Raw genomic sequence first — 21,601 nt, forward strand, 5'->3', positions numbered from 1 at the left:
AGCTGACTGTTTGGTAATTAAGCCACTTTGTCTAAAGCTATTTCAATTTAAATTGGTTTTTTTTTTTTTTGGTTTGTTTGTTTTTTTGTATCTGTATTAGAAGAACTATTGGCAAATTGACAGGGAGCTCAATTTCACAAAGACTTTGGCCAGATTCAATTGAAATTTTAGGTATTTAACCATAGCAGAAAACTGAGGTTCTTTGATTAAATTCATATACTCATTTTTTAATTTACGATTTTTTGAAAGTAACAAAACAGTCTGTAAATCCTTTGGGTTATTGCCAATAAATGCATTTCTAAAGGACATCCAAATTTGTTCATTTGTTTTGCCTAGGCACTCCCCTGAGGTAAGAGGACAACTTTCAATATATGAACAAAATTTGATGCAGGAGGTTTCTAATAGGTTGATTGGAATAATATTCTGCTCTGGATCATCTATATTGTTCCTTGCCCTGAGTAAGGATGCTAACTGTTAAATAAATGATTTTCTCACCATGGAATATACAGAAAGAGGAAATCAAGTTTTTGAAGGTTTAGGAAAAAGACTTGCAAACTCCTTTATTAACATTGTACTCTCAGTTTATATTTTGGTGTTCAAAACCACATTTGTTATTCTGTTATATTCTATCAAAGCCCAACATCTGAAGTAAACTTGAATTATTTTGACTGCATATTAAAATATGAATAAGTGGTATCATAAGTAGATGTTTATAGCACTTATTAGATAAATATCAACAATAATTTGCATATTTTAAACATTTAAATATTTAAAATAAATATATATTATGTATCTTTGTTGTATATTATTTTGATAAAATGATCTATTATTTCACTGTGCTGGAATTGGGTGTACAACCACTATTGGACTTTACTGCTTTCCTAGAATACACCAGATATACTGCCGGGCACATGATTTGGCCCAGGTGTCTAGATCTGTGTGTTTTTAATAGTCTGTGCTACTAGGGGTATTTTCTGTGTTTGTTAATCATAAAACACGATAAAGAAATTATTTCAGATAGAATTATAAAGCTTTTATCTTTTGATAGGCAAACTCCCAGGAACAGAAAAAACAACTGAATTGAGCTTTTTAAAGTTTTATTCCAGTTAAAATAGGTATATTTACGTTACTTCATTAATCTTGAGGAGCTGTGCAATAGTCAGGATTCTTTGTCACGGCCATCCTGTCTTTGCGTTGCATTGATTCAGTACACATTCTTCCCTATGGGGTATACAAATGACTTTCTCATATGCCTGTAGAATAAAGACATTTTTTTGGTCAAATTCATTTCTCAGTAGTAAAATTATTTTAGAGTTAAATTAACCTAATTTATTAAAACCTGAATGTATGAAACATGAATATTTTAGTCACTTAGAAGTACTTATATAAGAGCTGTTTAAGCCTCTAGTCCTTAAACGTATGATCTATTCCTAGATGGACAGCTGACTAGAAGATGAATGACACAGCTTTTTTGTACTCTTTCAGAATTATCATCTTCAATGGACCTCAAAATTGCACTTTTAGTTAATAGCCTCCCATTATCACAAAACCATTTCCCCCTTTGGGGACAGACTTGAAATTAACAGCAACTCTTGTTGTAAGCATATTCTCTCTTAATAATAGTAACTGGGATTGAAAATTATATCTTTACTATCATCAAATCTCTTTTCTGAATTGATACTTCAGAATTTCGGTACATTATAATTACAGGGTTGGTCCCACCATTCAGCAATAGAATCCCAGAATGTTAACTTAATTATGGATTTCAAATGTGTAAGGACTGAGGTCAGCTATTTTCCACCTAAACTGAAAGAGAATTATAGGAATTGAACAGAAATGGAGGCAAGATACTGTTATTAGATATCAAGATAATGTGCCTATCTACAGGAATTGCTACACAAGGGCAGTATTTCCTTGCAAAATGCCTTCCTGGAAAGATTTTTCTTTTCAATGGGTCCTCGTCTTTTGTTAGTATTTTATGTTCAATAAAGTCATAAAAGGAAGAGAAAGCTGACATATTTCGAGCCTTTCTTAACTTTAAATCTGCCTGATCTTAGGCTACAACCTAGAAAACAAAGAGTTAACAATGCTTTTAGTACAAGATTCCTGTTTTCAAAGTCAGGTCTGTAGCAATTATAGAATACATATTTTCCAAACTGTGTACTACTTTCTGAACTTTCATAGGTAAATATCTAATGATTTTTCTATTCAATATATGTAACAAAATACTGGCATTTACTTAATAAATTGGTAGACTATAATTTACCTGGGCCTATGGGTAGTACAGATCCATGGATTACATCTTGAAAGGACAGAAAAAACAGTTACGGCAGGGAGTTGTGAATAATTGAATATGTGTAAAGATGGTAAGGCATGCTAGAGGCTATTTTAAAATTTCTGTGATATTGTTTTAAAATTGTGAATTTTTATTATTATAATTATTTTAGATTGCACCTACATCTGACAATGACTTTGGACGATATAATTGCACAGCCACTAACCGTATAGGAACAAGATTTCAAGAATATATTCTTGCTTTGGCTGGTAAGTATAGCACAGTAATTTCTGAGAATTCATAAAATATTTCTGGAAGCAAATAGAGTTTACATTTTGATAATCCTGATACAGGTTATTATTAGAAACAAAGAACTGCTGCTTAAAAATTTAGAACAGTTGTATCTGATATATAGTGAGGACTTCAAGATTAATTTTAACCCTGATTCTAATTCCCCTAACTTTATATATGACACATCTATGAAAGAAGTAGGAAACGTATGTCTTAAGACATCAAATTACATTTCATGTAAAGTAAGAATCTTGTCAAAAAATAAAAACAAAAGGTATCTTTAGAGAAAATGAAATTAATCTATTTTAAAATTCTAAATTTGAAAGAACAAATAGTAACCTTATTTTTAAGCTAAATAGAAAATTTAGAGTTATGTAACTTACTGAAATATTTCATTTTGTATATATAAAAGCATTCCAGTTCTTCCCTTAAAACTTAAAGATATAAAAATAATATCATGTAGATTAAAATTTACTTTAACTAGAAAACCTGATATGTTTTTATTTATATTTATGTGAATATATACAAGCACATATAGTTATAGAATTTGCCATTATGTTTTACAAGACTGATTAGGAATCTGGAAATATCCATTTTTATGCTTTGCAAAGTTCAGATGATGCAAAAATGTGATCTATTGTCTTCTAAGTCCAGGTCAAGAAATATCAGAAAATTACTGTAATCTTATGTTTTGATAGAATGAATAACTTCCATGAAAATATTTTAAAACTTTTTCAGAGTTCAAATATGTAGCTATTCTTTTATATTGTTATGAATGATATTTATTTCTTTTGATTTGTAAATATATCTCAAAATAAATCATTAGTTGTAAAGTTCAAAAGGGAACTTTAAAAGTTTACAAAGCTAATAATAATCAAATTATTATGTAACTGGAAAACCTGCTATACTCCAATTCAAGTTTTATTTTACTACACTGGGGGAAAAGGGAGAGAAAGATTGTGTGAAAGGGTTTTAGGGAAGGAAACAAGAAGGAAAAAGTTAAGATGAGAGGTAAAGATAGAAGGGAAAGGAGGCCGGAGGGATGAAATAAGGAAGGAAATAAACCACTGTGCACTGTCTGCCAGAAAGTCATTAGAAAACTAATCTCAGTGAAAGTCATTGGAAGTAGATGCTACACATTTAGGCATCTGAATAAACCATAATACAAGCAAATTAAATTCTAGGAAAATGAAACATGTTAAATCACATCAAATTCATTGACAGTAAATTGAAGTATCAACTGTAATGGTGAGAAGAATCCATTACTCATATTAATTCCAAGCTTTAGTAAATTAGGCAATGTTCTTGTAATTAGTATGAACTTTTTATAAATAATAACTAAACATATGATTATTATATTACTATATATATTATGTATAATTATATTAATACTGATGTACTGTTATATATTGCCTTTTTTTATGAGGCAATGTATATGACCCAGTTTTCTATAAGGTAAAACTTGATAAATGACCAAATATTTTTTTTCAGTTTTTGAGAGTTCATAATTCTAAGAAAATATGAAAAATAGAGCATTATACTGTTGATATTTAAACAATCTTATTAAATTCAAGGAAATACTAATGTCTGTGTACCTTCATATCTCACATTACTTACAGTAGTATTTTTCATTAAAAAATATATTTTATACATATCTTTCTAATGAAGATATGAAATTAGTGAGTTTCCCTCTTTCCCACCATAATAAAAAACAGAAAATGTTCATTCAAGATAAGAGTTATTATGTTATTGGAAATATTTCTCAAATACTGCAATTATCCTCATATTCCAAAATTTTATGACTAATACAGGCTAAAATTTTGTTTCAGAAAATATATATTCAACTGAAATTGTTATGAAGATATAAAAATGAATTAGACACTGTATCTTAGGTGGGAAACATACCTTTAAATATCACTATTTATGAATATGATTCCTTTGAGCAGACTACTTTATTTAATGCTTATAAAATTAAATCTTTCCTACAGAATTGAAACACTAAAAGTATAATGTGATTTTAAATGAAATATTATGAGAAACATTATATAGAAATTTAAATATTTCAAAATATATGTTAATACCACCATTCAATATGTCATTGGCCTATTTGACCTAGTAAAAGGTCAATCTTATTTGACTTATTTTATTTTACACTGTAACATATTACTTTGTTCCCAAAGAGCAATAAATTAAAACAGGCAAAATTTAGCATGAAATTTTGTACTACATATTCAGTGAAAAAAGGAAAAGCTACATTTTAAATTATTTTGCATCAAAAATATTTTTTTCTTCCCTCCTTTCTTCCTTCTTTCCTTCCTTTTTTTCCCTTCTGAATAATTAAGTCCTACCTCTGAGCAAAGTAGGCATTTGTATGTGAATGGGGTAGGGCATAGCAGCCTGGCATAGGGTGCTAGATCCTGAAGGGAGTGAAATGGAGTTAAGGGATCTTCAGTGGTTCAGTGTTGGAGCCCTGGCTGTGTGAAAAGGATGTGCCTGTTTTAAAACAGAAACAGCAACTCAGAGAGGAGTATTAGAACCTGATCAGAGTAAGGACAGTTTTAAATAAAGGAGTGGGGGCAGTGATGGATGATTCATTTCTGCAAAGTTGGTAGGGTTAGCATGGCTAATATAGCTATTTCACCTTTGGAGAAGAGATAGGGAAAAGGAAAAAATTAGAATGACCCTGGGCTGATGATTGGTTATTGGGGGTACTCTGGTCTTATGTACATAGATGAATAGAGAAAAGAAGTGAAGGTGGTGTGTGGGTGTGTGTGTGTGTGTGTGTGTGTGTGTGTGTGTGCGCGCGTGCGTGTGTGTGTGTGTTCAGCCACTTCTATAAGGAGCTTCCTTTGCCAGGAATGTGATTTAGAAAACAATTTCTGAGCAAATTCTACACACTGAGATGATTTGGGAGCTACAACATCCCAATAACAAAAGAGCACACTTGGCAGATAGATCTTGGTTTCTAAGTACCCTTCTTCACTGGGAGTAACCAGGGCTGTTTGTAAAACTGGCTGATTCTAGGAGTGGGACAGAGAAGTACAAGATAAGCCTGGAATAATGTGTTGAGCCATAAAGAAAGGATTTTTTTTTTTAAAAAAGGATGGCTGTATGTTAAAAACATCCATTATCCAACTTTAACAAACATCAGAATATACATTAATTCAGCTAAGGAACATCAATAGTTGGTAAAGAGGTTGTGAGAGTTAGAAGAGAAAAAAATCAATATAGTCTTAAAATACCTACTCCCAAATTATTAGTTAATTACAAAGGGAAAAATAGTAACTTTACAGTTGATAAAACTAGCAGATCCCATTTTGATTAAGTGATCAAAGTTAATGTCATTAGCAATGAGAAAATTAAACTTTCATACTATCAAAAAGAGGCAATGGGAAGAACACAGAATAACAGCTGTGATATTCTTGCCAAAAATGCATAATCAGAATATAGTGTGAGGAAATATAAGACAAATCCAAATTGAGGTACCATCTACAAAATAACTAGCCTTCAAAGTGTCAAAGCCATGAAAAGCAAGGAATGATTAAGGAAAAGACACATAACAAATAAATTCCATGCATACATCCTTTTGTTATAAAGGACATTATTGGAATAAGGGTAAAATTTGGTTGTGGTCTTTGGATTAGATGGCAATTTAATTATTTCGTAGATCTTATGTAGGAGGATGTGTTGCAGAAAGTAAATGCTAAAGCTAGCATCATGTCAACTTTAAATAGTTCAGATTAAAAGGAAAAGTTCCATGTACTATTCTTGCATTTGTTAAATAAATATACATTTATTTTAAAAGGAAAAAGAATAAAAAGGAAAGAAACTAAGGCCAATAAACAAATATGCATAAAATAGAGCCGCTTTAGAAAAGCAACATAACTTGTGAACACAGGTGACTATCTTAATAAATAGCCACATCTTTTGCATATGTGCATACATACTTTGATATATGATCCTGTAAGTTGCTTCAAAATATTAAGAAGAGCATTTTTCATATTAAATAATCATTTATTCACACACTACTAATGTTTTAAAATATGCAGGTATAATTTTCACTCTAAAATATAGCAATTTATTTAGACATTTCTTTTAAATCTCTTAATAAGTGTGATGATAGCATTGTTCTTAACAATGGAGATACAGTCTTCAGTAACAGTGAAAATATAACAGGGTATAGAAATAGGCATATGGATGCCACTCATACTCATGAGCTGGATATTTCACCTCCATGCCTCCCACTTATTTTGCCATTATCTCTGTTGGGAAAGAACAGCTATATAAAGTTATAGTAAGAAGAGATAGAAATGATTAGCTAAATTGAATCATGAGTACTCATCTTCATAATTGTCATAGTAGTTCAATGAATTACGTGTGATATTTATACCTATTTTATAGAAGAAAGTTGCATTCACAAATTAGGAAAAAATATGTAAAAACACATTTGTTCTTATAGCTATCATTATAACAATTTAAATAATGAGTAGACTAAAATATTGGCTAGATCAAAGTGCTCCAGAGGGCAGCATTCCTTTTTATGGTACCATTTCCTACGTATGACCTTAATGGGTCAAGTCCTATTATTTAACCCCATCTTTGTTTTTACATTTTCACAAAAGTAATACCAAGGAACCTATGATTGTTCATTTCTAGAACGATTTTTTTTTAAATAAGAGATATTTCACTGTGCTTTGATTAAATCACAAAAACCCTTCTATTAAACTCTGGCTTCATATTCATGGGCAAAGATTGGTCCAGTCCTCTCTGGTCTAGTTCTCATCTTCAGAAAACTGAAATAAATACTTTTTTTCTATAATTTTATGGGAAACACAACATTTTTTACATGTGACTGATAACTAATTTTGTTAGATTAATGTTTAATCAACATGCCAAATAAAAATAAAATTAGATAGAGACTGAGACAGAAAGAGATTTTTTTTAAGGATTTCATCATAAAATTTTAAAAAATGTACCTCCTGGTGACTTTCTAGCTAGGAAGCATACTTTGGTTTTTTTTTTAATTTAAATGCCTATCTTGGAGCAAATTAAAAATGTAGAACACATAAGGATAAATGAAATTGCAACCATATAGTTAACAATTATCATTTCTTCTTTATAGTTTTCTACTTCCAATAGATCATAATCTGACAAGCCATTCTGGATATGTACATGTGTATTTTAAAGAGCTTTTCCTGAAAGACTTTATCTTTTCAACCTCATCAAATGATTTTATGCATAATTTTCTTAACTTTCTTAATTCATTTCATCATTGCTATACTTAGTTTTTAACTGTAAACTTTTCATAGTAAACTTTAATATGGAGATCTCACCTTTGCTTCATTAATTGACACCCTTTTCTGATCAAGTTACCTTCTCCTGGGCAGTTTCAGGGGAGGGACTCTGCTGTAAGCTGTCAGCAGTTAACACTTCCAGCACTGGGGAAAGGGAGCCTTGGATCTGAAGGGGGTTTCAGCATGCCACAGAAGCCTCTCCAAGATCTACCTGAGAAGACCATTGCGAGGACTAAGTGAGGAAATGCAGCCAAAGCACTAGCACACAGTGTGTGCCCGACAAGTGTTAGTGACTTACTATTATAGCCAAATTATAGTTTATATTTGTCACTTTTCTTATGGATATAAGAAATAAACTATAAACAATAATCCATATTGTTGAGGTCTCTTTAGATATAATACCCAGATCTGGACATCACAGATGAATGCACAGTAAAATCTGATAATGGGATAATGACCTTGTTTATTCTGAACACTGTATTTTATTAAGTAATATAAAATTTAATTTGATTTTGCCACATTTTTTCTTCCAGTGTTTTTTCCTACATCTTTTTCACACAAACTGCTATTAAATGAGGTCTCCTCTGCTATGTTTCACAATTGATTTCTTTTTTTAACCTCAGTTCAGGACTCTGTATTTACCCCTATTAAATTTCATCGTGCCTATTTGAGCTCATCATTTTAACCTACTGAGACCCTGTCAAATCCAATATTTTTGTTCTCTTTCTCAGATTGATTTAATTCAAAAATATCATGAAGCAGTCATCTTTATTTTCACCTAGGTCATAGGTAAGCCTATACAAGTCATTTTTGTGAATAGAGACCATCTTATAGGTTAAACTGGATCAATTGAACAGAATTCTGTAGATATGGAATTATAGTCAATCTACTTGCCCTTGTACCTGGACAGCGTTTTATCCAGACCCTTGTTCTGTAAAACTTTAAAGCAGGTTAAAAGTAGTTCACTTGAAAACACACTTTCTTCAACTGAATACAAAACTAGATTTCTCCTACATGATCAGTTTTATGATCTAGCCTGGAAAATCTTCATCTTTCTCTTTTTTTCCTATATTGTAAGGCAAGCTTTTATTTGTCTTCAAAAACTATTTATGACATCCTTTTAATTTCCTCATTCCCATACTCCTCTGAAAAAAATTAAACTAATATAACTAGATATTATTTTTAGGAATCCATGCTTGTATCAATTCTGAATCACTTGTTAATCTACTCACTCAGCATACATAAAGTGTGATTCTGGTAGGTGCTAAGCACTGGTTTAGATCTTGGGAATACAAAGATGAATAATACTTAGCAACTGATTTTCACAAGTAAGCTATAGTATAAAAGATATGAGTTGCAATAGAAGTGTGAATCAAATGCTTAGGAACACAAAATGATTGTAATTCTTGGGGAAAGCTTCAAACAGGTATCAACTTTTGAACTGAATCTGAAGGAGTAGAAACAGATCCAGTGAAGAAGTAGTAGAAAGATGGAAAGAATCAAGATGGGAAAAGGCATGAGCATTTAATGGAGTACTGGATGGCATATCCTGTGGGTGGGTCAGTGGTGGTGATATGAATAGAAAGTCAGTAAGAAAACAAATTATGGATCTCCTTAAAAACATTCATCATGTTTACATTCTGTTACATCATATATACAGCAAGGGAAGTTTGGAGTTTTTAGTCATAAAGCAACACGATCCACTTATCATGAAACAACTATCTTGATTTCTATGTTTCTATTTCTATCTTTCTCTAAATAGCCTAATATATAAATGTATATGTGTATATATATATATATATATATATATAGAGAGAGAGAGAGAGAGAGAGAGAGAGAATATATATATATATAATATATATATATATATAAAATTAGGGAATTGGATTGCTTTTCTTTTGCTCTGGTGAATGTCAATATAAAAAAATAAGCCTTTTTTTCTTTCTTTTCTTTTCTGTTTTCCTATTTCTTTTTTTCTCCCTCCCTCCCTTTCTTTCTTTCTTTTTTTAAAATAAATTTATTTATTTATTTATTTATCTATCTATCTATCTACCTATCTATCTTTGACTGTGTTGGGTCTTCGTAGCTGCTCGTGGGATTTCTCTAGTTACAGCGAGCGGGGACTACTCTTTGTTGCAGTGCGAAGGCTTCCCACTGCAGTGTTTTCTCTTGTTATAGAGCATGGGCTCTAGGTACATGGACTCAGTAGTTGTGGTGCATGGGCTCAGTAGTTGTGGCTCACGGGCTCTAGGGCGCACGCTCAGTAGTTGTGGCACACAGGCTTAGTTGCTCTGCAGCATGTGGGATTTTCCCGGATCAGGACTCAAACCCATGTCCCCTGCGTTTGCAGGCAGATTCTTAACCACTGAACCACGAGGGAAGTCCTTTTCTTCCTTCCTTCCTTCCTTTCTTCCTTCCTTCCTTCCTTCCTTCCTTCCTTCCTTCCTTCCTTCCTTCCTTTCTTTCTTATTCTAGAGTGGAAAATAATTCCTTCTGTCTTAAATAAAATTATTGTGACCTTATGAATTCTTCTGGCTACTGCATCATTTCTCCACTTCTGCATCATTTCTGTTAATAAAGTTCACAAAATAAGTGACTATATTTGCTGCACCTAACTACTTTCCTCTCATTCTGTCACAAACACTTTCAGTCTTGTTTTTACCTCCACTGCTCTGTAAAACCTACTATTATCAAGGTATCCACTGAGCTTATTATGCTCTATCCAGTGGTCAATTCTCAATCCTCATACTTCTTCATCTAGCAGCAAATTACACAGTTGAGTGTGTCTTTCTCCTTGAGTCATCTCCCTACCCCACAACATAGCAGTCATGCTTTCCTGGTTTTTCTTCTTCCTCATCGGGCTCTTTTTGGTCTTCATTCCTAGTAGTTCCATATTTCTCTGAACTTTAAAAATCGTACTTCAGTTTGGGGGTCTCTTTTATTTTATCTACACTCACACCTTTGTTATTCTAATTTTTATGATTTAAATACCACCTATACTCTAAAACTCCAAAATATGTCATCAGCTTGGATATTTTCCCGGAATTTTATACTTTTATATCAAGCTTAATTACCTCTCCACAAAGATGTTCTAGAGCCAATGCAGATCTCCAAATGTCCAGATATCAAAAGCTAATCTGTATTCACCTCTACATATCTTCCTTTGGCATTCTTTCCTATCTCAGTAAGTGGCAACTGTCTCCAGCTGTTCAGGTCAAGAGACTCACAGTCATCGTTGATCAACTTGTTTACTCAGACCATACACCCAACACTTTAGCAAGTTTTATTGACTCTTTTACCAACAAGGTGTTTACAGGGTCTTACTATTCTCATGAAATTTCTATATTCTATACTCTAGTTGTTTTTGTTGGTTTGGTTTGGTTTTGCTTTTAATGTATATTTTTGCATAAAGTCCTAAACTGGCTTTCCCATTTGGCTTATGCCCCCCCTGGAGTATAGCCTAAATAAAAGATCTCAAGGGCTTCTTATTATTAAACAAATAGTTAAGTAATTAAGGCATAATTCTCTTCTGCTGAAAGCATTCCAGTGGCTTTCTATTTTGTTCAGAGATGAAGCCATAGTGATTATAAGGACCTATCATGCTTCACAAGGTTTCTCTTCACTCCACCTCCAGTGGCCTTCTCTGAACTCCATCTCCTTTCCCCACACCTTGGTCATCTTGCTCTCCACAGACTGCCCCCCTTCTTTAAACCCTCAAGGCACATTTCATCTTTGTACTTACAATTTTCTCTTCGTAGCAGTTTCATATGAGTTGTTTTCTTATCCTTTAAGTCCTTGATCAAATATTACTTTTTAAACAAAGAGATTTCTGTCCACAAAATTCAAAATTACAACACTCCAACTCTGCTCCCATCCCCACCTAAACTATCTCACTTGTCTGCTTAATTTTGACCACAGTGTTTGTACAAAATAATTTATACATTACAATTATTTTTATGTAGTTAGCATGTAATCTCTATAAGAGAAGTGATGGCTGTCTCAATTTTCATCCCAGAACATAGAAAATTGCCTGGCTTACAGTAGATTTACATGAATTATTGAATGTATAAAGGATTCAGTGTGTTTCATTTGATTTGCCTATGAATCATAGTTGAAATGCACAATTAATAATGGGACATGGGACTCCATGAATTTTGACAAGGGTCAAGACTTGGGTATAATTGAGGAAATCATTAATAATTAATACCTCGGATTAAATGGAGAATATAAGAGGTAAATTATGTAATCAAGGACAGATCCCTGGAGTACCTCAGTTTAATTGATGGATTTTTAAGTATATGAACAAATAAAATTGAAAACAATTATTTAGAGAGTTAGTGTAACTACCTGCGAGGAGAAAATTTTAAACATATGTGATCAAATTCTGTTAAAAGATCAATAGGATAATGATTTGATTTGGCATTTGGGTAATGAAGTGAGGAATTTGCAGGGTCTCAGATGTGCTACAGATTGGCTATAACATTAGATTAACCTCACAATTGAAATAGGAAAAAAAATATAAAATTTATTGGAAATAAGGTGGCTGCTCCAAGCAGAAGCAGATGGAACCCATCTCAGCATCATCCCTGAGGTGCATGCAGTTGATAGCTACACTCTGCATGTTAGGGTCTTGCTAAATCTAGGAAGTTCAATTCTTTATACAATAATTCCCTTAATATTTGAGACTTTTTATCGGGTGGAGACTGATGAACAAACCTAGGAGAAAAGAATTTAATATAGAGAATTGGGTGGTTATAAAGTCATTTGAGAAGCAGGGAAAAGGGAAGGCACGAGATAGCCACCAATCTTCTGGCTTCAAGGTCATAATATACCTCAAGTGAGGTGCAAGGTCAAGTCTGCAACTGCTAATCAGAGGTCAGAAAGCCCTGCAGCCAAGCTGTCCTGCTTCTGATATCACAGCCACCAGCACCAGGAACTGTGTGATTAGACTGTGGAATAGGGAGTCCAGCTGCTTCCATCATCCACATCTGTAGGTCTCCTTGTCCACGGGCACCTCCTCAGAAGAGTAGGGATGTCACACACGCTCTTTCAGCATGTTAAACCACTAAGATGTGCAGCTCATCCTAAGTGCCTCCATGGTTCTAACAACCTTAGCAACAAGTGAACCTGGGAAATAAAGATTTTAGCCTTCCATTTCTTATGATAAAGGGGAGTAGCATAGATGATAGAAATGGATGTGGAGTATCATTAGAAAATATTTAAGATAAGGTTTCAAACACCATTCTAGAAAAATATTCACTTCAGTACTTTCACTTACAAAGGCTGACAAATATCAAACTGTTCCTATTGATCTAAGTTTAGCAAGACCACATCCTCACCTGTGGGGAAAGAGTTGAATCAGTGACTCTGAACCCTACCTTAGTTGCCAGCTTCCCAGCATTCTAGGAAACCAAAGTTCCAGAAGTAAAGATGTTGGGACAGAAATTAGGAACAATCTATTCAAGCAGTGTGACAGGGAAACAAAAGAAGAGTTTGTTGCCTGAGAATGGAGTAGAACAGAAGAAAGTTTGTCATTTGGGAGATTTTTATAGTTCATGGTAATAAGGCAGAGAAGAAAGAGAGACTGAAACTCCAAAAGAGAAGAAAAAGGGATGAGAAGAACTACCTGGTGATGCAGTGTTCTGCAGAAGAAAAAAAGTAAAAGTAACACCATTCAGAGATGGAGGATTTGGCCTTGGGAAAGAGGGGAGTGTACGTCCATTAATCCAAAAGTGATAGAATACAATTTGAGTGAACTTACTTGATGATTTCTGTTTTTCACTTTTGATATCAAGGTCTATTTATTCTCTGATAATTGAGGACACAGTTGAGGAAGAGAGTTTAAAGATCTAAAATACACACACAAATACACACACATGCATACACATCCACAAATCATCTTTTATATTGCTGTTGTATTCAACATTTTTGACTCTCACCTTATCCTGAATCCTGAGGAAATACTGTTTTGTAATCCGATGATTCATCTTCAATTTGAAATTTTTCAACTTAAAATATTTACTCATCCAAGATATCCTTTGCAGGTGCATTATATTCTTCAACTCTCATATCTTTGGGCATATGCTTTCAGAATTTTGCCTTATAGGGGCATCTTCACTTTGGGATGCTTTTTTTTGTTAGACAGGGGAACATAATATTTGATGTATTATTTTCACTTTATTTCCAAACATCTATGCATATATCTGCTCATTGCCCCCTTCCTTTTTCATAAAGTTTCTTGTACTTTTACTTTACTTATTAGTTCTTTTTTATTTAATTGTATTCTTTTATTTTATCAGAATTAAAGTCAGAGGAGCAACTCCTCTTATTGTTCCTTTACCTGTTACAAGATAAAGTAATTACCAAGGCAGACTTTTTATAAGTTTTCTCATTTATACTTTGATCAAACTATGACTTAGGCATATGTTTAAATATCAAAATGCTTATCAATGTTATTTAGACCCTGAGAGTCATTTTAAAGAAAGGGTAACTGAGAATAATATTTGTAAATGTCCTGTGATGTATATCCATCAACTCACCCTTACAACAGCAGCTTTAATGTTATTATTATTAACATTTTGCTTATAAGAAAACTGGTACCCAATAAGTTTAATTTGCCTAGAATCATACAGCAAGTCCAGAGACTGTTCCTATCTGACTCTTAGACCGTGACACCCAGTCTTTGCTATTGTACACAGCAAATATTTCTAAGCTGAACCTCAGTATTGTATCTTTTGCCTACCATTTGACTAAAATATTGATAGATGCCAATTAATACAAAATAAAGTGATAGTAAGAGGATGGTTACCAGAGAAGGATAGTTACCAGAGTTACCAGAGAAGGATATGATGACTAATATTTACTAAGTGCTTAGTATATTTCAAGTTCTGTTTTATGTGTTCTTCATTATTTAATACTCATAGCATCCTAGCAGTGGATATTATTCTAATTTCCATTTTAGGGAGAAAAATACTGATGATTGAAAAGATTAAGAGACTTGTCCAAGGCTGAAGTTGACAAAAGTAGCAAGACCAGACTTTGGATCCATAGATTCTGATTATATATATCCAGGCTCTTCATTGAACCCTATATTGGTACCAGTCGAGGTGAAAAGGAAGAGTAAATAAATACATGTTTGCATCATTGTCCTATTTATTCATTCAGGGATAGGTGGCATTCATTAATTATTAAGATGGAAGGTGCTACAAAGTAATTTAGAAAAATATGCTAACAATGATGGGAGCACTGCATATGGAATTCACATCAACAAGCCCTATTTGAAACACTGGACTGCGTTTGATTATCTTTTACAATATGCTTGCATACACCCAGTGAGGTTAAATATTTCAGGATCTTGAAAGCCAGACTGAAAAGTCTAAGTTTGCTGTTGTAAAGAGGAGGAAGCTCCTGAATATCTTCTTCAGGGAAGTGACGTGATCAGAATGGTACTTTAGAAAAATTGATTTTGCATTACCTGCCATATGGGTTGAAATTTGGTGGGCTGTCCATAGAAAAGGAAGCTGAGAGCCAATAATGGCATTGCAGGTAGAAGCAGATAGGGCCTGGGCTTGGGAGTTAACAGTAGAAACAGGAAGGAAAAGATGGATATAAGAATTATAATGCAGGAAAGATGAAAATAACTTTGTGACTAATTTTGATGTATATCAGAGGTAGAATCAAGGATGAATGTGATTACAAAACAATTGAGAAAGTGGAGAGAAGAATTAGAGATGCTGGTTCTACATCAGGCACTATTCACTTGGACATACTCTGTACCTTTGTGTACTGTTTTTAATTACTGAAATATTTAATACATCATGTATTTCCTGAGGACTGAGTATAGTCTATCAGTATTTTCAATGATACATGTATGTATATATGTATGTATGCATGCATGTATAAATTGTGTATATCAAATATTTTGTCCCTTTCTACAAGAAATTCATAATTTAGTAGTCAGTGGGTGGTTGGACATGTAAAATCAGAATGGAAACAAATATTTAGGAAGATTTTAGAGCTGCAAATCATAAGCACACTTTGCTTTTTAGTCAGGTAACAGAAAGAAGAGGCCAATAAAAAATAAATGTAAATGAAAAACCAAGGTAAGAGTCAACAGGTCTGAAAATAGACTATATGGCTAGAAAAAGATGCTCACTGGCTTATATTTTGGTGATGGTACTTTTGTGCTATGAATAAAAACCTGGTTGGTGTACAATATCAGGGTGTACAGCTTAGCAAATGGTGTATACTTCTGCCCTGAGGGTAAGAACCCAGAACCATGTACATGCCATATGGTCAAAAGTAAAAGCCCAGAAGAATCACATTTCTTTCTTCTTCCCTAGTACTTAAAACCTTTCCTTTTGAAGTGTATCCTCAAGCTAAAGGTTATCATTGCTGTGATGTCCAACCTAGACCTAGTTGACATTAGAGAGTCACTCAGCATGAGGTGAGGAATTGGTAGTGTTATTCAGAACAATCAATGTGTGTGTGTTTTTTCCTCCTCTTCAAACTTTAGATCAAACCTACAGATGAAAAGAACCTATAGTTATAACTCAGGGATTAAAGAAACTTTTAAAACTATGATCATGTTTATGACAACTTTAATAAATTATTAAGATAATTTAAAATGTTTACTTCCAGATAAGATTTTAATAGCAATAGGACTTTGGGATGCATCAGTATTCTGCACATTTATTTCTGAACCTTAGAGTTACAGCATAATGCACTTCATAGGATCTCCAAATAATTTACAGTTACTAATTAGAGCTGAACTGTACACTGTTGCATTTCTTTACAATATTAATATCTAAAAGGCCATAAACCTGCCTTCTTGGCTCTTGCCCAGTACCATTTATAAGGCGTATTTTTATTTGACCTACAGTGCTCTCTTTTAACTTTAGCAAATAAGGCACATTTGACTTTTGACAGCCATTAGAGATTTTTATATGAATGTTTGGTTATATCAGAATAAAAATTTATGATTACTGCATTATTTTCAATCAAGTGTTTTTTTTCTTTTTGTAGAGCTAATTCCAGAGATGGAACTATATATTTTATTTACATATTTATATAACACATGCATATAATTTACATAAACTAAGTGTAAATTTCCAATCTTTATGATTTTCTTCAAATGTGATATTGAAAAAAGAGAGAGAGAGATTGAGAGACAGAAAGGACCGAGAGAAATTCCTTTAATGTTTAACATGCCTCTAATTACTCATGTTTCCAGAGCAAAGGTTTCATCGATTTCCTCATCAAGACTTTTTTCCCTCTTATTTTCTCCTGTTGCCTGTTTGACCTTTCAGATAATTCTTTATAAAGCTTTGCGTACTAGAAAATAAAATGAAATTTCACCCAGGATATCTTCTTGAGTTTGAAATAATGTGAGTAATGGATTAATACAAAAACACATAGAAGAAGAATTTTGTAGCTGTCTCCTTTAAATACAGGGATTAAACTTAAATATCTAATTTATTTTAATTAACTGATACTTAAATAAAATTTTAAAAGATAGTTTACAGTTTTATTTAGTTCATAATGACAATTTATCTAAACTTAACACTTGCCACCAAGTTATTAATATAATTTTAATAAACAAAATGGAAATAAATCTCACATTTTCACAAAAGATAATTCTTTATGCTAATGATTCAGTAAAATCTATTCTTATGTTTTAATTGTGCCTGCATTTTCTCTCTCACACACACAAACACACACACACACACACTCACACATGCACACTCATGAGATTGTTTCCTTGAATGGAAATAAAATGCTTATATTGTATAGTAAAGGCAGAAGTAAAATTATTCTCTCAATAAATGAAATTTGATATTGAATATTTTACTCTTTATTTTCTATAGTAATAAAGATTGACTAATGTATACCTTCTTGCAATTTGAAGAGATCATTCAGTGGTTTATGCAAGCTTTGCGATTCAAATATATTAAGTGATATAGGCAGCAATTTTCTTTTATTCCTAGTGCTCAGAGCATCATAAGTCTTAATAATGGCCATCCACATTACCTGGGTTATATTTCCTTTGTTTTTATTCCTTTGTAGATGTGCCATCCAATCCCTATGGAGTGAAGATTATAGAGCTGTCACAGACCACAGCCAAGGTTTCTTTCAGCAAGCCGGACTCCCATGGAGGTGTGCCTATTAATCACTATCAAGTGGATGTTAAAGAAGTGGCATCAGAAACCTGGAAAATAGTACGCTCCCATGGAGTTCAAAGTGAGTCAATGATTTCAAAGTGTGTTGGTTAATTCAAGCTGATCTCCAACATACCTGTGTGATTAGCTTTTTAGTTTCCTTCAACATGCTATTTTTCTTTCTTTTCATGAGATAGGATTGGAAAGACGTTCCCACTGTCTTATTCTTCTTAAGAATACTTTAATAAAGAGTAGAAAAGTTTCCATCTTTAGTAAAGATTAAAGAGTTTTGGGAATTCCCTGGCAGTCCAGTGGTTTGGACTTGGCACTTTCACTGCCATGAGCCTGGGTTCACTCCCTGGTCAGGGAACTGAGATCCTGTAAGCCTTTTGGCTCGGCCAAAAATAAAATTAAAAAAAAAAAAAAAAGTTTAGCAAAATCACCAAAGTTTAATTCCAGGGGAAAAGTTAGTATTTAAAATTTGGGTGTTTGAAAACAAATTGCTGACATGTTACATTTGATGGCTGAATATTATCAAGTGTGTGTTTTCTATTTATTAATAATATTTCTTTCATAAGTAGGTGTGAAAGTCATACTGTAAAATGTATGTCTTGTATATATACTCATAAAGCCATCTATAAAAATTGACCTTGCATACAAAAATCTCCTTCAAAATTATGTTTTGAAAACTCAAATTTTTACTGTGTGTCATAAGATTTTGAATAATAGAATTAGCTAGCTATGAGAAGTTAGAACACTTTGCAACAGTTCTTTTCACTTACGTAGAATTTCATCATGTGAATATGTGATTATTTTCTCCATTATTAGAAGAAACTAAATTAGGGAATAATACTAAATTACCAGAGTTGGACTCTGTTAATTGCACACACACTTATGAGCTTGTTTCCTTGAATGGAAATAAAATGCTTATATTGTACAGTAAAGGCAATACGTGGTCCAAAACGACAGTATAAAATAGTGAGGAAAGTACTGCTGCAGAGTGTTCCTCCTTTGCTGGCTCTGCCTTGACCCTAACATGTAGTGTGAAGGTTCTATAAAAGGCATGAGCCCTCCTGGGAAGAATTGTCCTAGTGGACAATGGAGACAGAACAGATAAAATCATTTGAGGCTCACCTGTGTTGGCACCTGTTTGTTCAGTTTTGACTAAGAGTAACTATAGGTTTTTGATAGAAGTGTTGGGAATTTTGTCAATCAATCATGAATCATTTACACATTCTTCAAATAATGCCCTCAAACAGGTCAGCTCTTACCACTGCTTTTAATGATGAGAAATTCTGGATAGTTAATGTTCTTTGTATACATGCTATGTGGTTCAGGAGAGAAGATGCATAAAGGTCATGCCCAAAAAGAATGAATGAGTGAGTTCAAGGACGCTAGTAAAAGAAATGATTATCCTAGATGTAGGAGTCATATTTTTTTTAAGAAAGAGAAAACAAGAGAGGGTGAAAGGTGAGAGACAGAAAGAGAAGATATTTCTGACAGTAGAGAATATTTATAGTGAGCACTCCATCACAGACATGAAGAAACGGAATGTGAGGTCTGAACACGATAGAAATTACACTCGGCAGAATAGTACTGCCACACCCTGCCCCTCAACCCTGGGTTAGAGGGAGGAGGTGAGTAGATTTTCCCAAGACTTCTTACAAAGTTGCAACACCATGGAGAATTTATCATGGCTTTGGACTGGCCAAGTTTTTCAAGTTCAAAAACCTGATTTTGTACCCCATGTATACATCGCTCAGAAGCAAATTTCCATGCTTATAACAGTGGTATATAATAGCAAAGAACATTTGGTGATTTACTGTGAGAAATCACTATCCCAGAAATGAGGCATTCAGAGTCTATACAATGAGTATGTGTGTATATTACATAGGAAAGAAAATGTGTCCGAAGCGTGTTTGGTGAGTCTCTAATGTCAGAAGCAAAGTTACATGAATATGGCATTTAATGGTTTCAGACTAGGACAGCCTAAAGCTTGCCAATAAGTCCAAAATACTTTAAGTCCCATGGCTGGAGCTTTCTCCCCTTCACATAAGGGAAATATCTGCACTGATACATTTTTTTTCTTTTTTGCGGCTTACTCTTCTTTCAAAGATATGTTAATAAGTTCCTTGAATCAGGTTACAATCATGTAACCAAACTACTGCATGATCTCAACTCAGTGTAGTACAAACACGATTTTTTAATCCAATTACTCATTTCATCATTTTTTGGGAAATCTCCTTTTCAGCAGAAGCAGGCCCATGCATTTCCACACAACTTCCTGTTGCTGGACTGGTGTCATTTTTTCTTCTTGAGATTAAGTGCACTTTAGTAATCTGATTTATTTAATGTTGAATTTACACTGTATATCTCAAATGAGAAGGTGATCTCATTTCATGTATAAAAACTCAAATCTTTAAGTGTTTCATCTTGTAGCCCTAGTATTTGGTTAACAGGCAGGAATGTAAATATGTAACTAAGAGAAAAACATAAATGCAAAGGTTAGCCAGGGACAAGCTGGACAATCCCACTGGAACCAATCCTAACAATCTAGAAAATGTGTGTCTGGCATTTGCTCTTCCTTTAGCTAAGAGATGTACCATTTTTGTAAAGATATAGTAAAGATATAGAATAACATAAAGAGATATAGTAAAGATCAGAATAGCAAATGCTTTATGCTGATAGAAATATGGAATGCATAATCATAGTCATGTTTTCTGTAAAATTTAAATCAATAATTTGAATGTTAGAATATATAACATAGTTTAGATTTAAACTTTCTACCTTAAGCACACATATTTTCATTGAGTCACTACGGTTTCCTTTAAAAGTGATGCTTCAACCTTGCTCACATTTTTCCAACCAGACAGGCTTACGTCCTTTTAACAATGCCTAGAATTACCCTTTTACCCTGGCCAACCTACAATGTGCTCTCACAATCAGTTCTTCTTGGAAGTGCTTTCACACTAAAATTCTCTCTTCCCCCAGAATGAGTCTCCAGCAAGCAACAATATATTTCTTACATTATATTGTATTTATATTTTAATATATTACATTATATCATATTCTACTTCTTATACTACAAATCTCTGATTTATCTTTTCTCCTAGCTTATAAATTCCATGAGTGGAACTAGTATGCCCATTCATTTCAGTATTTCAAGTGCCAAAATATACAAGAGTAGAGGGTAGAGGGAATGATGAAATTTGGTAGAGGTGGGAGAAGGGAAAGGGTTATTTTATAGCACCTTATTATTGAGTCTCTGTAAGGTGAATCTGTTATATATCCCCCTTTCAATACATTTGTGTCTACAGAAGCAGCAAGGTGTTTATTAGAGATAGACATCTTTGAAAGAAGAGGGGAGAAAAAAAGCGGGGAAAATGGAATCATTGAACTGCAACGCAGGCTCCACAAAACCTCAATCAACTGGATGAGGATCTCTCAAGGCAACATTGTCCATCTTGGATGGACCACTTCACTTATAATAAATGGTTATTGAGCAACGTGACCTTAAGATGTAGTGGGTCAGTAGGCAGGTCTTGATGGGCAGCTCCAGTTACATGGCCATGTGGTCTGATTGT

At 33.3% G+C, this 21,601-nt stretch overlaps 1 protein-coding gene across 2 annotated transcripts in view; it reads left to right on the forward strand.

Annotated features, from left to right (window-relative positions):
* Window positions 1-21,601, forward strand: part of NCAM2 (neural cell adhesion molecule 2) — a 489,746-nt gene that overhangs the window by 388,818 nt on the left and 79,327 nt on the right. For both annotated transcript variants that reach the window (XM_033418066.2, XM_004264467.3), the window contains exons 11-12: window positions 2,448-2,544; window positions 17,926-18,099. In XM_033418066.2, the coding sequence (XP_033273957.1) occupies window positions 2,448-2,544; window positions 17,926-18,099 (271 nt within the window). The remainder of the gene's footprint in view (window positions 1-2,447; window positions 2,545-17,925; window positions 18,100-21,601) is intronic.

Source organism: Orcinus orca, chromosome 5 (assembly GCF_937001465.1).
Source record: "Orcinus orca chromosome 5, mOrcOrc1.1, whole genome shotgun sequence".
NCBI classification, from domain to species: Eukaryota; Metazoa; Chordata; class Mammalia; order Artiodactyla; family Delphinidae; genus Orcinus; species Orcinus orca.